The sequence below is a fragment of the Agelaius phoeniceus genome, chromosome 13, assembly GCF_051311805.1.
Source record: "Agelaius phoeniceus isolate bAgePho1 chromosome 13, bAgePho1.hap1, whole genome shotgun sequence".
NCBI classification, from domain to species: domain Eukaryota; kingdom Metazoa; phylum Chordata; class Aves; order Passeriformes; family Icteridae; genus Agelaius; species Agelaius phoeniceus.
In genome coordinates this window covers 7,460,012-7,475,970 of record NC_135277.1, presented here as the reverse complement: position 1 = coordinate 7,475,970, position 15,959 = coordinate 7,460,012, and the positions used below count along the sequence as shown (strand labels likewise).

At 46.9% G+C, this 15,959-nt stretch overlaps 1 protein-coding gene across 3 annotated transcripts in view; it reads left to right on the top strand.

The window, feature by feature from the left end:
• The window catches only part of NTRK3 (neurotrophic receptor tyrosine kinase 3), a 218,672-nt gene that overhangs the window by 55,618 nt on the left and 147,095 nt on the right, over nucleotides 1-15,959 (top strand). For all 3 annotated transcript variants that reach the window (XM_077185417.1, XM_054642288.2, XM_054642289.2), the window contains exons 5-10: nucleotides 4,526-4,683; nucleotides 6,989-7,131; nucleotides 7,657-7,798; nucleotides 9,945-10,241; nucleotides 13,590-13,613; nucleotides 14,384-14,454. In XM_077185417.1, the coding sequence (XP_077041532.1) occupies nucleotides 4,526-4,683; nucleotides 6,989-7,131; nucleotides 7,657-7,798; nucleotides 9,945-10,241; nucleotides 13,590-13,613; nucleotides 14,384-14,454 (835 nt within the window). The remainder of the gene's footprint in view (nucleotides 1-4,525; nucleotides 4,684-6,988; nucleotides 7,132-7,656; nucleotides 7,799-9,944; nucleotides 10,242-13,589; nucleotides 13,614-14,383; nucleotides 14,455-15,959) is intronic.

The following is a 15,959-nucleotide window of genomic DNA, read 5'->3' as shown; positions in this document are numbered from 1 at the left end:
AGAATCTCTTTTCCATGCCTGTGTGGAGGGTTGGTGGAACAAGTGAGTGCAGAGGCTCACCAGAGATGCCTTATACTGAATTCCAGTGCCCCTGTGCTATCAGGAAATCATGAAAGGAAAGCCATCCAAGCCAAAACCGTGACTTAGAGCGAGGCAGCTCGAAGCAGAGGAGCATGTGGTGAGGGGAGCAGTGGCAGGATTGTCTCCAGGACAGTGCTGGGAGGAGAGGAGCTACAACTCAGTGTGACATGGAGATTGCCAGGGAACGTGAGACCTGACAAAGCCACTCACAGTGAACAATGAGGAGTAAAGATCAGAAGAGTGCTGGGCAGGTGGATGGCAACTTGGGGCTTGAAATTGCTGCTTGGCTGCATCCAAGGCGTCGCAGCCTCGTGAACGTGGTAATGCTTTAAAGGAGAATTTCTTGTTCAGCAGAGCTGAGATTTTTCCCTGCTGACTCACTGAAGAAAGGATGGCAAAAATGAGGCACACTTCCAGAGAGTATTATCTCTTGCTCGTTCTGGCCAGAAACAAGGCTTGGAATTGTTTCCAGTAACTCCAGCCCTAATTCCCATGGCATGAGCTGACCTTGACCAGCAGGGCTCAGGCTAATGAGTGCACAACTCTCCTAAGTCTGAAGCTGAGTGTGTGCAGGGAAGCATCTGACACATGCAACAGCTCATAAATGTTGGACTTAGAGCCTTTCTTATCCAGAAGTCACAGCTGGTTTCCTCTGTCATGTCCTTGGCTTCCTTTGTCATATCCTCAGAGAGCTTAGAGCTGACATTTCAAGAAATTCCTTCCCGGAAAGACCTAAGACTCTGGATCCAATTACGTCTTTGGTTGTATAAAACCTTGTAGTCCTGAACATCTTGCTGCTCTGCCCAACCCATCAGCATTTCTAATACCAGCAGTCCCTGCCAAGTTGCCCTGCAGTAAATTTCTGCAATGCTACAGCAAGAGGCTTTGGTGGGGATGGGGCACAGCAGCATTTCTGTTAATGTTGTGAGACCAACTTTACATGGTCTGTGCCTCCAGCTTTGAAACCTATCACCACCAGCAGTCCCAGTAATAGAGCTGTGGCCAGACAGTGGGTACTGCCTGCTCTCTGCATTAGCTGAACCAGCTGTCAGACAGCACACACCACTCCCTGACCCAGTCCTTCCCTTTCTATCCCAGCCCCTTCTGGCAGGGGTTCAGAAATAACAGTTTTGGTTGGTCCACCAAGAGAAGCCCTGGTTCTGGGAAATTAATAAATAAAAAAATAGATTTTATTCTCTCTCTGCTGCATGCTCTGTTTCTCAAGCTTAGGGAAGTGGCCTCAGTCCCAAGATAGGAAGAGCATTTTAATTGTAAGAGTATGAAACCTTGGCAGGAATTTCATGTGAATTGAAACAGACAGAAGAAGTGTGGCAAGGATCTCTGCTGCCCTCTGAGAGGTTTTAGCTGCAGACAGCTTTGCTTTAGCTGATGAGTAGAGAGGCATGGGACGGGGCGTGTGTCTCATTTAGCTGCCTAGTCTGGAAAAAACTGCTTGTGTGTGTGAAGTCCCTGACTGTTCCAGAACACACTGGAGTGTTGATGGCATCTGTCTCCCGCACTGGTCCACCCTGGTGAAGGCTGTCCAGGCAGTTTTGGGAGATTGTGGGTACAGCTCTCTGCAAGGAGCAAAGCTGGGCTCAACCAAGCACCAGCAGCATCCATTTTGTTGAAGAATTAATTTGATGCCTGCATGTTCTAGGCTTTCAGTTCTGATGGGTCATTGTCTCATCAAATAACAGCTCATAGCATGATTGCCACAATTTTTCTCTTTCCCAAACACAGTGTACCTGTTTGGGGAAGGGGCTGTGCCCTGAGTGCACCCTACTATCACTCTCTGCTTATGGTGCTGGTGAGTGGCTCTGTCTCAGGTGCAGGTTCAGTCCCTTTTTGGATGAACTCCTTGAGTGCCAGAGCAGCTCTGCTAGTGCAGAGAGCCCAGCTCCCTTGCAGCTGTGACATTTGCTGTTTCTCACAGGCATTTTCAGTTTTAAGGAGGGCTGAAGAAGGTGTGGGGGTGTACACAGCTCCTGGGTGCCTGCAGCCAAGAACAATTTGGCAACAATTGCAGCCTGCATGCAAAAAATGCCCTTTGGGTTTGTTTGCTCGTTCCAGGATTAAGTTGTGCTGGATGTGTCCCACAAAGGGCCCCTTGCCTTGATTCCCACTGGGGTGCTGCTGCACCCATGGTCTGCAGCCCATGGCAGTGTCCTCTGGTCCAACAGGGTGTTTTGTCCAAAGGGCACATCTTCTTGCAGGAAGAGAAGGTGCATTTATATGCACAAGCAGAGGTTTGTAGGTAGTGGAGCTGTGTTACAGAAAAGTGAGAGGAAAAGTTGGAAGCAGCTGCAATGGTCTCTGCAAGGGAAGGGAAGGGGTCTGAGGAGAGAATTGGATGTCCAGGTTTTTGGGCAGGTTTAGGACAATGTGAGTGTGGAATTCCCTATGCACCTCTCTGGGGAGCAGAGGCAAGGAGGAAAGGGTATTTTCTGCATGTAAGGAATGCTTTAGCAATGCATGCGAGGGACAGTGGGTGTACATGTGCCCCTTCTACCCGCAGAGCTGTGCCAGCTGCCCGTGGCACTCAGCACACCCAGCCTGTGATGGGAGTTAATTTGTGCAAAGGCCCCTCTGGGGGTCTCGATTAGAGCGAGTTACACTGCTGGTGTTGGGGCAGGTTGCGGGGAACTTCTGCCCTGAAGCCCGTGGCTCCTGTATTATTCATGGCCCTTCATGAATTAACAATGGGCCAGGAAAGCTGCTGTCTATTACTTACAGAGCTGCCCTTAAGTGCCAGGACAGCAGCTCTCCCAGCAGCCTCGTTTTGTGAGGATATTTGCAGCAGAGCAGAATTTCTCCCCCATTGCATCTGAGCTCCCCCAGCTCCCTGCCAGATCCCAGGGTACACCCCAGTTACCTGGCCTGCCCTTTCCCACTTGCCATCCCATGTCCTGTTGGCATCAGTGATTCTGGGGGGCTTCTCAGAAGGAGATTCATGGTTGTGTGGAAGAGGATGTAAAGCCTGTGCAAAGCCCTGGCAGTACCTGTCAGAGCACGCAGGGAATGTCTCATCACTCAAATCACTGCACTAATCTGCTCTGGTCTGTTAAATTTAGTGCTTTGGCCTTTGAGTTGCTTGTCTGAGCCTTGTACCTGTGTCACAGAGGTTTATGTGCTTTTGGTGGGAAAGAAATGAACTAATGAAAAGCCACAGAGTGAAGCTTAACTCAGTGTTTGCTCTGAAAAAAAAAAGGTCAGATGACATCTTGATGTATTAGAAAATGCAAAGTGGTATCATTAGGGTTCAGGTTAAGCAACCCTGGGTGCTACCAGTTCCTCCTTTTGCAGCACTGTATTGACAAAACAGCAGCTGCAGATGTTTGGAAGGTTGTTTCCAAATCCTGTTAGTGGGTGAAATTAATTTTGTAAGAGCAAGCATGAATTTTGCAGTAACACATGGAAGGGAGCAGGAAAAAAGCTTTCCTCTGTATGATGGGGGATCTAGATATCACATGAAACAATGGTTTGACCTTTGGAGATGCCCTTCTGCTTTGGGGTGACTGAGCTCATCTTTGGCACTGCTGGCTCTGCTGATCCCAACTTTCTTTGCTTTGCAGTTGTGTGGGGAGATATTTTGTTTGTTCAGGGTGTATCTCCTAGTTTTGCTCAAATTATTGCAATCAGCTTTGGTAGCTCAGCCCTGGCTGAGCACTGGGCTATTCTCCCTGCTGGGACTTGGCCTTCTTGCATGTCCACAGACACCTGCAGAGCTTTAAAAATGTAAATGAAACGGTTAATAGGTTGGAAAATCAATTATAATAAACATTCCTGGTATATAAACTATGTGTAAGTGTGTTTTAAATGAAGTACATTAAAGGCAGTGCTTTTCTCCATTTCTCCTGGCCAGGTCAGCAGGGTCTCAGCACAGTGCTGATTGATTTGATTAAAATGCATGTTCCCCTGCACATTAGCTTGTGTTCTGGGTCACCAGGAGCCTGTGTTTGTACAAGGAACTTGGGAGAAGAGCTGCCAGCTCCTCTGAGTGCTTGTGGGGGCTTGGATTGTGCTTTGCCCAGCAGAGTCTAGGACCACCGCTGAAGTGGGATTTGAAGGTGTAAATTGATATTTTAGGGCAGTAGAGAGCTGTCTGCTCTTTTGCTGAGGGGTGAATCTTCTGGGTGTCTGGGTGATAGTGGGACCAAGCCACAGCAGTGCAGATCTTGTGGTGAGAGACAGTGACTGCACCTGGGAGCTGTAAAACCTTGTGTGCACTCATGAAGGAGACTGTGAATGCAGGGGTGTGTGACTGTGGCAAAGACAGGAATAATAAATGCCAGAAGACCCCAGGTGGATAATGCAGAGAAGATTCTACTTCAGCTCTCACACATGCATGGTGGCTGTCCTCCCTGGGGATCCCAGAGCCAGGTGACAGCTCTGCTCATCCTTCCCCATCCCAGCATCCTCTCTCACCTCTCTCTGCCCGCAGGAGACTAGAGAGGAACCTTTTTAACTGCAGCTGTGACATCCGCTGGATCCAGCTCTGGCAGGAGAAGAGCGAGGCAAACCTGCAGCACCAGGATCTCTACTGCATGACCATGGATGCAGCCATCATCACCCTGAAGGAGATGAACATCACCCAGTGTGGTAAGGATCCCTGGGATGGACATGAGGGAGTCCAGGAGGGATCCCTGAACAATTCAGCACCTCAGCTTCAGGAACCTGATGCAGCAGGATCTCAATGGTGTGGTTGAGAACGCAAGAGAAGGTTAAAGCTGGTTGGGATAGTTTGTAGATTAAAAATAGAATATCTGGGTAAATGTGAGGCTGCTATTAATGTGCTTATGAAGGATATTGGGTGATTTGGGGCATTTTCTTCACTGCAATGCTGCTGCCTGACAAAGTGTCTGTAGTGAGGCTGTGTGATGTCTTGAAAAGAGCTGTTTCATGTAGATCTTCCTGTGCCTAACGAATCCTAGAAGCAGCATATTGTTAAAAGACACTGACACAGAATCTTCTGTAATTACTCTTAGGAAATACATGTCTCTATTAATTTTCTTTTGTTTTATTTTCCAATTGAAATCCCATATCTGTAGGGAAGAGCCAGAAGTGAATTTATATCTCTTTCTATTTCCTGCTGATGTTTAAAAGAGTCCAGCGGCCCCAGGAGCAACATGAGGCATGTTCAATAGTTATCCCTTTTTCCTTCACCTTGTTCACACGTCAGCTGCCTGTTTGGTGTCAGGTTTTGCTCTGCTATTGCTATTACTGGAAAGCATCCCTTGCAGAGTAAGGAAAAAGAGATGTACCTTCCACAGAGCAATTAAACTGTCTGTACACAAGCAGCTGTCAAACTCACAGGCTGAAAAAAGGAGGAAAACCAGTTTTTTTTTGTTTTTTTTTTTTTTTTTTAATATAATCATCCTCTGTACTAGGGATTTGGGCTTGTTTCTTGTAGCAGTAGTAGACAAACAGCATGCACGTTTGGATTTGCATGACTTGGTTTTTTTTGTTGTTTTGTTGGTTAGTTGGGTTTTTTTGTTGGTGTTTTTTTTTTTTCCCAAGTTCACCCTGTTCCTTTAAGCTCTGGAAATTGGCCAAAGTGTGCCTTTGTGTGGATGAACTAAAAAGATTTGAGAGTGCTGTAATTTCCGCCCCACATGGGATAAATAAGCTGCAAGGATTAAACAACAACGAAAAAATCCTTAGTGATCAGGGACAGGCGAAGAGATGGGTCCATCAATGGTGGCATTAGACTATAGGGGACAGCAGGGTGCTGATTTGAGAGAAAAAATGTGCTGGTGTGCAGGGTAAGCATCTCCCCTGACCATGCAAACTCCTGGAAGGGCAGGGAGCCACAGGGGTCTGCTTTCCTCCAGAGGAGCCCTTCTGTTCAAGCATTAAGACTCCAGGGATGCTGATTTATCCTTGTCCTTTGGTGCAGAGGGCAGGCATGGCTTGGTGTGGCCATGTTTGGTACCAGCTCAGCCTGGAGAAGACCATACATGTCCTTCCCATCTCCCTCTCCACTATTCCTGCCACCTATGCAGCTTTGCCAGGTTTTGACTGCTGCTTTCTTTCTTCTGGCATCATCCTAATCAGTACAATGCTCCTTCCTTCCTGGTGTCACTCTCTGATTGCCATTAAAGGGTGTGTGTCCCCATCCGTGACTTTGCCTTGGCATGATGGATGCTGCTGCCTTATGGTAGGATGGGACCCCTAGTCAGTTCCTCCTGTCCTGCTTGCTCAATTTGCCTCTGAAAACCTCCCCTGTTCAAGAAAACTCTTTGGCCTTCTTGCAACCAGCACTGTCTTGCTTCCCTTCACAAGGATATTTGGTGCCTGTGGCAGCAAGCAAGGAACTGGTGTAAATCAGAGCCACCATAAATCAGTGAATCCCTGTGCTACCGCTGAGGAAGAACAAGGGCACCTTCTATTAGGAGAGCTGCGGTTAATATGAGGACACATCCTTGGTCATCTTTTCTTGATTGTTATAAATTAGAGGGACACTTCCTTCACCTGGAATGCTGAGTGCTCTGTGCCTTGTCCCTGGGAGTGGGCATGCCTTGGATCCTCTCCCAGCACACACAGTTTTCTCATCCCAGGTGATTGCCCTCGTGAGCAGCTTCTGTAGGAGTAGAGAGATGGGTATGGGAGTTGTGTGAGAGGAAGAGTGGCCAGGACTGGACAGCAACTTTTGGATTCAAAGCTGATGAGAGGGTCTGCTCAGCTGGCACCTCTCCAGTGTCTACATTTTCCCCTGTCTCCAACACCCTTCCTTTTCTTGGTAGGGCATAGGCATTCTGTTGCCTCATGCTACTCATCTCAGGGTGTTGGAGGCTGATTTGGTGTTGGAGGAAAACAGCTTGGTGCGATCTGGGTCCACACACTTCCTGTGGCTGGCTGTAGAAAATTCTGCCCCAGACCTGAGTAGTATTTTTGGCTCCTCTAGACCTTCCTGAGATCAGTGTGAGCCACGTGAACCTGACGGTGCGGGAAGGGGAGAACGCGGTCATCACCTGCAACGGCTCAGGATCGCCGCTGCCGGACGTGGACTGGACAGTGGCTGAACTCCACTCCATCAACACCCACCAGGTAGGGGCTGCAACACCCCAGTGCTGCCTGTGCCTGTGCCAAAGCAGCCCCCAGGGTTTCCCAGGTCCCTGCATACAGGGTGGATGGTTTGAGAAAAGAAAACTTGTTGTATCCAAAGGAAAGCTGGAGCCATGCTCTAGCCATGTGAGAAGCTGGGAACCCCCAGAAGGGAGCAAAACCTTCCTTCTGTATGGCCAGAAAGTGAAGATGACAGAGCTTCAGAGCTCAGTGCTCCCTGATTGAATTAACTCATGTGTCCTCTGATGGAACTCCAGTGAAATGATCTGTTTGCAATAGCTAAGTAAGATTTTCTAGAGGCTGGCCATGTTTATCAGTGCTACAATTCCATGGCTCTCCCCATTGCTGTGTTTGATCAGGTGAGGAAATACCTTCCTTCTGTCTTTGGATTTTGGGGACCTCCTCACATGGAAACTGTGATTCTCCTTTTCTGGGGATGGTAGAGGGGAGTAAAGGACCCACCACCAGATACCAATTTCTGTCTGTATTTGTCTCTGGGATTTTCAGACCAACCTCAACTGGACCAATGTTCATGCCATCAATTTGACCTTGGTGAACGTCACCAGCGAGGACAATGGATTCCTGCTTACCTGCATTGCTGAGAACGTGGTGGGGATGAGCAATGCCAGTGTGCTGCTCACTGTCTACTGTAAGTACCAGTGGAGAGCCCTTGTCCATGCAGAGCCCAGAGGGGCTGCCCTGGGAGCTGTTTGAATGCATGGCCACTTGCCATCTGTGTCATACTGGGTTTGTGGGTGAAGATTAGGAGGAGCTGAGCACAGCGAGCTGGAGGTGGATCCTCACACAGCTCTCCCTCTCAAATGTCAGTAATTTTGCTTTACTGATGCCTCCATTAATCTAGAAATGAGCACAAGAGCAGGTAAGGAACAGCAGTGCTGCAGTGGTGGTGGTGGGAGTTTCCTGCCTGTGTCTTGGAAGATTCAATAGACTAAAGGAAAGCCATAGAGGGACTAAAAATCTCTTAACAAAAGCAAAGTTTCTTGTCTTGGTGCTATGTGAAGGTTCAATGGCACCCCTGCTAAAGACAGTTTAAAACTTGCCACTAATTTCAGGGATGTTGGGGCTTCCTCTCAGATCAGATCCTACAAAGTTAAACTTCAAATGTCATATAAATGTGCACGTGTCAAATATGAACTGTTCACTTTTATCTGCAAGTAGCTCAACTTTCTTTGTGCTTTCTAATATAACAAACCCCTGACCTTAAAAGGAAGTTTACACAGCTTTGTGGTCTCAAGCAGCTGAGATTTGCTCTATTTTGCTGTGTCTGTAATATTTGCCCTTACTCTGTAGTTTGAAAATCTGCCCCCCACCTCAACCTTGCCATACAGAGCAGAGATCCTTGTGGGATTCTGGCTACTCCTGGTAAACCCATTCATCCTGTGTGATGCTTTACTACTTTCATCTTCCTCCCAATAAGTGCTATTGATGGACTGAAGGATGGAGGTAATTAAAGCTCAGCCGGGCTCAGAGCTGACTGGTCAGCAGATGGGTGTTTTTTGCACGGTGTTTTAGCATCTGTTCCTCCACCCTTTCGACAGCATTATGCCCATGCTTATTTTCACCCGTGAAATCCTCTGAGCTGCTGACAGTTTCTGCTACCCTTGCTCTTGTTGCACAGAGCCATCACTCAGGCTGTAATTTTACACTGGAAAGATCTGGGTTTGTGCATGTAGGTGGCTGCCTGTTTTGAATCCCCTTGCCAGGAAGATGTGAACAAGCCACATGCGGATCTGGGCTGGTGAACGAGAGAAGGTGGCTGGGACACAACTCTGTGGTTCAGGGTAGATGGGCGCTGCTGGGAGAATTTTGCTGAGCTCCAACCAGCTCTGCGCCTTTTTCTCTTTTGTCAACTTCACTGACTTAAAAATTCACTGTCTTTTTTCACAAAGATGGGTCAGATTTGGTATGTTGCTTTTCTTCCTCGTTGATGCCGAATGGATTGTCTTTGCAGCTGGATGGCAGCAGGAAAAGGAGAGTTTTAGGGAAGACATACATCATTGTGTCATGTATCTTTGCACAAAACTTGTTCTTCTAGTTCAGACCTTGCCAGCCTTGGGGTTTGGGACCTTAGGTGTAGGCGTTGTAAATGGGGTTTCAGAAGCTATAGCAGAGCAACATTTGAATTCTCGGCGTGTCCCAAGGGGAAGACAATGCATATGTAATAAATTGCAGGTGGAGTTTCTGCTTTTCTTATCCCTCTCCCACTCTACTCCCTTTAATTAAAACACCCCTGGAGGCTGTTCGGCGAGTGAGAACTCCTTTGGGATATTCAGGCAGTCAAAGCCCCCAAGGACAGACAGTCTCTGAGGGATGTTTGCTTCCACAGCTATGCAATCCAGAATTGCTTGGTGCGACTGGAGATCTCCCACGGGCACCTTGCACATCTGTAATCTAATGTAACAGTGCTACGTCACCGTGTCCTCCTTAATGGGGACAGGCAGTCTCCCCAGGATCCCTTGAGGGAAGGAGAGCAGCAGTAGATGTTGACAGGACAGTTTGAGCTTTATTGTTTCTGGGCTGGTGAAATTTCCATCCCTGTCTTTTATTTATACCCCAGTTTGGAAGGCCAAGAGGCCTGGCCATGGCTCAGACCCTCCTTTGAGGGAAGGTGGAGTGGTTCTCATGACAGCACTGCTTCTGTACAGACATCCATGGGAAGAGTAGAAGGCACAAGTGATTTTGGAGGTTCTCAGTGCTCTTAGTTTCTGTGCTGTGCACAGAGTGGTGACGTTGGGTGGGGGTTGCTGTGAGCCTGCCATGTTTCTCTCTGCTAGATCCCCCTCGCATCCTTACTCTGGAGGAGCCGGTGCTGCACATGGACCACTGCATTGCGTTTGCAGTGCATGGGAACCCAGCTCCCACCCTGCACTGGCTGCACAATGGCCAGGTCCTCCGCGAGACCGAGATCATCCGCATGGAGTTCTACCAACAAGGGGAGGTGTCTGAGGGCTGCCTGCTCTTCAACAAACCCACCCACTACAACAATGGCAACTACACCATCGTGGCCACCAACCAGCTGGGCTCAGCCAACCAAACGATCAAAGGACACTTCCTTGAAAAGCCTTTTCCAGGTAGGATATTCCGTTTATCTCATCAGGGCTCCTTGCAATCTGGTCTTACTATGGCCCTGCCAGGAATGCTTGCACCTCAACAAGGCCTTGACAACCCAAGTTGGCTTTGTCTGAATATCAGGTTGAAAGAGGTGACTCCTGGCAGCCTCTTCTTCTGACCAGTATGATTTTCCTCCACAATGGTGTCATATGAACTCTTCAATGCTGGGAGAGGTGCTAACTGCTTTAGATAATTTTATTTTGTAGCATATTCTGCAGTGTATTTATATACTTATTTAAAAGACCTTTAGGAATTTCCCTGCGAATAGGATGTAAGTTTGCCCAATTATTTTGGATCTCCTTTTGTGTGCCCCAAAGACGTTGCTGAATTTTTTCTAGAGAAAGTGTTCTGCTGTGTGGTAGTCATAAGCTATAGAAAGGAAAAGCCTTTGAAGTGATGCAGCCTGTCCCTTTGTTTCTTTTACTTCTAGCTTGCATCTGTGAAATGATTAAAGCTGGATGCAGCAGTGTCAGGATTGTTTTCTTTCCAAATGCAACATGTGCAATTCCAGGATGACAGGGCTACAAAAGATGCGACAGCTCAATTAGTCACTTTGCATTAGTTTGCTGGGATTTCTTAACTGATTGCTTGGAATTCCCTGTTGCACTCCCTGGTGATTCACAGCTAAAGTGCAGAAAAAAAAAACATTTGAGGATATGAGGATCCATCTCTGGGAAGCACTGTAGAGACTTTTGTGGTGGCCTGTCTGCTCTGTAGGAGCATCCCTGACAGTGAAATACCATGCTGGCCATCATGGAGTTAAGATCTCTGCTGCCTTCAGGAATGATGCCATGAGAAAGTGGCAGCTCTAAATTGGCCCCTGCAGCCCAAGAAAATCCAGCAAAATAGGGCGTTTGCTAAATATAGCAAAATACCAACGGTACTCTCATTTATTATTTATATCACACCATATATGTACACAGAATTTTCCCGCAGGTCAAATATCATAAATGCAAACCCAAATCTCTGCCTTGAAGATCTGACAATTGAACAAATGAGCTGATATGGATGGGAGTGGAAAATTTGTATTCTGACTTCAAGGATTCTGCCCTGTTTGACTATCTGACCTATTTATGTTTCCTTCTGTCAGGGCAGAAGAGCTTATCAAATGTAGGTGGGTGAGGAGAGGTGCACAGGTTTGCAGTCTCAGGTCTGTCAGCTCCCACCTTTGTGACTCAATTTCCCCATCTGTGAAACGAGGGCAGCTCCTAAGTGAGTGCTGGACCTGCAGGAAAGGGAGGCAGATATGCTGTTCTGGAGAGCTGAATTTGGAAAGGAATCTGAGCCACGCTGTGGTGTGCAAAAGCACATTGATGTTTGAAGAGCATCTTGTGTTAGGGGCTCTGGGAGAATGGGGTTCTGTGAATATGTGTAAAATATTGCCCTTGTGAATGCAGCTCCGCCCATGGCTCACGTTGGTGTGGGATGCTTACTGACCATGAACCATCTCTCAGCAGCAGCTGACCCATTTCCTTTATTTCTTCTGATCCAAAGTCCCAAGCCATTCCTCACCCTGGCAGACCCTGTCAGCCCAATGCAGGATGTAATTTACTTTCCTTGAAGCTTGTTGCTTCGTCCACTACCACAGCTGGCACACACATTCACTGCAGCTGACGTTTATAATTTCCCATTTGAAGGTAGATTCCTTCAGAAAATGCCACACACTGGAGGTTCCCCAGCGTGGCTCATTCAAGCCCCTTGTTGCTTACAGCAATTCACACGTGCAAGGGCTTTGCTGTCACTACCCAGGGTGAGATTATTATTCTTAATTAATTAATGAAAGCACAGTGCCTGGAAGGCTTTGTCAGCATGGAGAAGGAACAATGACCATGTATTTTAGCACTCCCTGGTCAAAAAACTCTCATTTGGTAAAAGGCCACACTCTGCTTTCCAGGCTGAGAGGAGCAAGGTGCTGTTAGAAGCTGGGATCTGGGACATACCATATCTGCCTTCTCTCTGATGCTGCAGGGCAGTGGCTCCCAGGACAGATTTGTGTCATTTCCTGTAAAAATCTCATTGCATGTTGTCATTGGTATCTCTGCCACAGGCTACCAACTCCTTATTTAATCCACAAAGGTTAATGTACCTGTGATGAGTGTTCAGTTCTTTGAGAACTTCTCACAGAACTCAAGTTGGCTGAAATTCCTTGGCTATTTTTTATGCTTGGAAAAATAGAGTTTAATGGAAAAAGAACCTTTTTGTACATTTCTGTTGAATTTGCTTAGTCCAGCAGAGAAAAATGGAAAGGGGAAAATGTAGAGGCAGCAAGAATTTTATGACTAGACTCTGCCTTAATAGAAAAGAAAAAGTCTCCAAATAAAATATTTTCTTTTTTTTTTCCTCTTACTAGAAAAAGCCAAGGAAAGTTACTCTTTTTCTAGACTGAAAACAAAAAATACTTGTTCAGGTTTTTTCCCCTGGTTTGGAAAGCCATGTTTGTCACCTGGGGTTTATTTTACACTCCCCTTCCAAGCCTCACCCATGCTCCAGTGTGAGCATCCCAGCATCCTTCCAGGAGCCCTCTGCCAGCAAAGCTGTGCAAACTCCTGTTAATATCGGGCTCAGTTTCTTACGCGGGCGAGTGGATTGGAAGCTGACGTGATTCTCACTCTGTGTAAACTGAGTGTCACCGAGGGCTTTAGACCTCACTGTCTGGGGCCTCAGGCACCTCTGGAGCTGAAGGAGCTTTGCTGAACAGACTGGAGCAGCCAGCAGGCTGACAGCAGGGCCTGCTCTGCTTGTCTCGGGCGAGAGGCAGCTCTTGGACAGCCACAGCCTCGCTGTCCAGCTCAGAAGCGATCAGCTGTTCTGAGTGGCTCATCAATAGCAGGTCACAGGAGGTCTCCTCTAACTCCCAGCCCCAAGCTGGGCTCTCCTCCATGGGAGTTAGACCTCATCCTTGAAGGATTTTATCCATGGGTGCACACTGCCATGCAAGGCAAAACCTGTTTCTGTCCCCTCCACCTCCATCCTGCAGAGCCCTGTGTGTCTGTTGAGCTTTGCTGAAAGCAGGGGTGTTTACCAGTCATTCAAAAGTGCTACTTGTTCTTCATTTTGGCCTCAGAGTAGTATCCCTCCCTCCTCTTTCAGCCCAAGGTTCTCCATCCTGCCCTTCAGCATGTCCTGCTGGCACATCTGCTGCAATTTCCAGGAAGAGCTGCCCAAAAGGAAAAAATATGAGAAGATGAGAAGTTTTTTGCCTGGGTTCTTTGGGGTGGTGGAGTGTATCTGAAGTGGGTGGGGAAGGAGACCACTCTCTCTTTGCTGTGCTGCTAACTGTGTTGCTTCTCTCTTTGTCCCTCCCACAGAGAGTACAGACAGCTTTGTCTCAAGTAAGTGTCTCCTTGCCTTTTGAATACTGTGACTGGTTTGTTTCTGTGGTTTCCCCTTCCCTTCTGTGATTTACATAGCAAAAGGGAGGAAGCCAGAAGCAGGTTGGTGGAGGCTGCACCAGCCCTGGCTTCCCTGTGCATGAACAAGATTGTTGGGGAGCTTGTGACCAGCTTGATAATCTCATGAGACCAGGAGATGTTCGTCTGCCTCCAGTGGTTCCCAAAGATGGTCCTATAAAGGAAATGATGGTTGGTTGTGCTGTAGCAAAAGGGATCTTAATTTCATGCAGATTGGGCTGTCCCTAACAACAACATCTCTCTGATGTGGGCTGGGATGAGAAGCAGGACTCAATTCTGTCTTGTTTCTTCAGCAGATTCTTCCCTCCCAAAGCACCACACACCACAAAAAGCATTCAACTTACTCTTTGTTCAGATCAAGTTCTGCTGGGGTCAGCTGTGTTTTAACCCCACTTAGCTCAGTAGATTTCTGAAAGCCAGGAAGAGGGCTCAAGGGTGGTGGGAACCTATTCCAGGACACCAGGCACCCAAATGTTTCTCATTTGTGAGGCTGGAACAACATCAGCGTAGTGCTGGTCTGTGTTTTCTCTGCTGATGTGCTCTGATGGTTGATTTGTGCCTTTTGGAACAGAAAGTTTCAGCCTCTTTTAGGGGTGAACTGAATGTCCTTAGGTCAGGCACTGCTGTTGGAATGTGCTGGGAGTCCCATGGGAGCCACACTGAGTTTTCTGTCTCTGGTGTTTTGGTTTCAGTCGGTGATTATGAAGTGAGTCCCACCCCACCCATCACTGTGACCCACAAACCAGAGGAGGACACTTTTGGGGTGAGTCCTGGTCTCTTCTCTACAGAACTGCTCAGTATTTGTATTTCTCTGCTGTTTTGAGATGTTTGCAAGGGAAATCTCTTCCTTTATGACTCAAGGCAGCAATCAGAAGGATTTTGTGGCTTGTGTTGGGCAGGTAAAATACTGACACAAACCATCTGATCCTCTTGGGTCTGCAGTGTGGAACCAGGGAACCCTTTGAAAATAAGGCATCCTGTGAAGTCTCTGCTGGCAGGGTCAGGAATTCTCGCTCTTAAAAAGTAGCGCCCAGAGAACAAACAAGCAGGAAAATTGTGTGTTTTGGACTGTTATTGATCTGTTAAGCTTAGCCTGGTGAGGGACCTGGGTTTAGTTTGGTTCAATTCTGTCAATGTCTGTTTGCCCTCTCTCCTGCTGTGTAGGACATGCCTAAAATGAAAAAGGAAAGTAAGTCTAGGGTTTGTCAGATCTCAGCATTGTCTTTCTTCTGCAGAATCCTAGTAGAAAAAAGAAAAAAGTGTGTATAAGTATTAGAAGAAAAAAATTAGCACATTACACAATTGCTCTAATTCTGTGAAAGTTTTAAGATACTGAAATCCGTGAGGTGTCAACAGAATAAGCAAAGCTCAGTCCACCCTGGTTTCAGTTCTCATCTAACAGAAAACCTCCTTTAACTGAAGTGGAAGCTTTGAACAGCGAGGCTGGAGTAATAATGTGCACTGATTATTAAATATAAAGCACAGAAAACAAACTGGGGATGAAAATAGAGTGTAAATAAAAATTTAAAAATATTATAACAAATGTACCAAGAGCAGGGAAAAGGATTGCAAAATGAAATTACTTCTTCTTAGTTAAATGATGTATTTTCTATTATAGCAGAATACAGTTTTGTAAAAGGAAGCAGTCTAAATGCATCACAAGACCTAGTACAGAACAATTGGACACATGCCAGAGAAATTGTTGTTTACATCAATGCAATAAAAAGTATTTTGAGCAAAGACTTGAAGGAATAAATATTCATAAATATTAAAATGAGCCTGGGATTGCAAACCCTTTAGGGCAAGGAGGTTTTCTTTCCCTGCTTGTAAACTGCCACAGTGGAACCAAAGCTCCAGTGAAGGGCTTGGACATTGCTTTACTATAAATATTTACTAATAAAATTACAATCAATAAGGAACCGTTAGAGGCCTTCGGAAAACTCAAATGTTTTACAAGAAAAAACTCCTTAGTTCTACTTAATTTCTTCTGTTTTCTCTTTTGGTTGTGCTATTTTCCCTCACTCTGTCCTGAGGGATTTTTGGATGGAGGCAGAATTGTGCTCCCGGCTGAGCTTTGAATAGCTTCAGTGTTGTGATATCATGGTAAAGAGCTGATGTCAGAAATGGAGGCTTGGGATGCCATGCAGTGAAGGGAGAGCCCAGGCATTGGAGCAGAGGCCTTTTTTCCCTGAAGATATATGGAGTGAGAGGCTGGGAAAACCTGGTACCAGAACAGCATCACTGATGGGAAGATCCCAGACCTCCCAG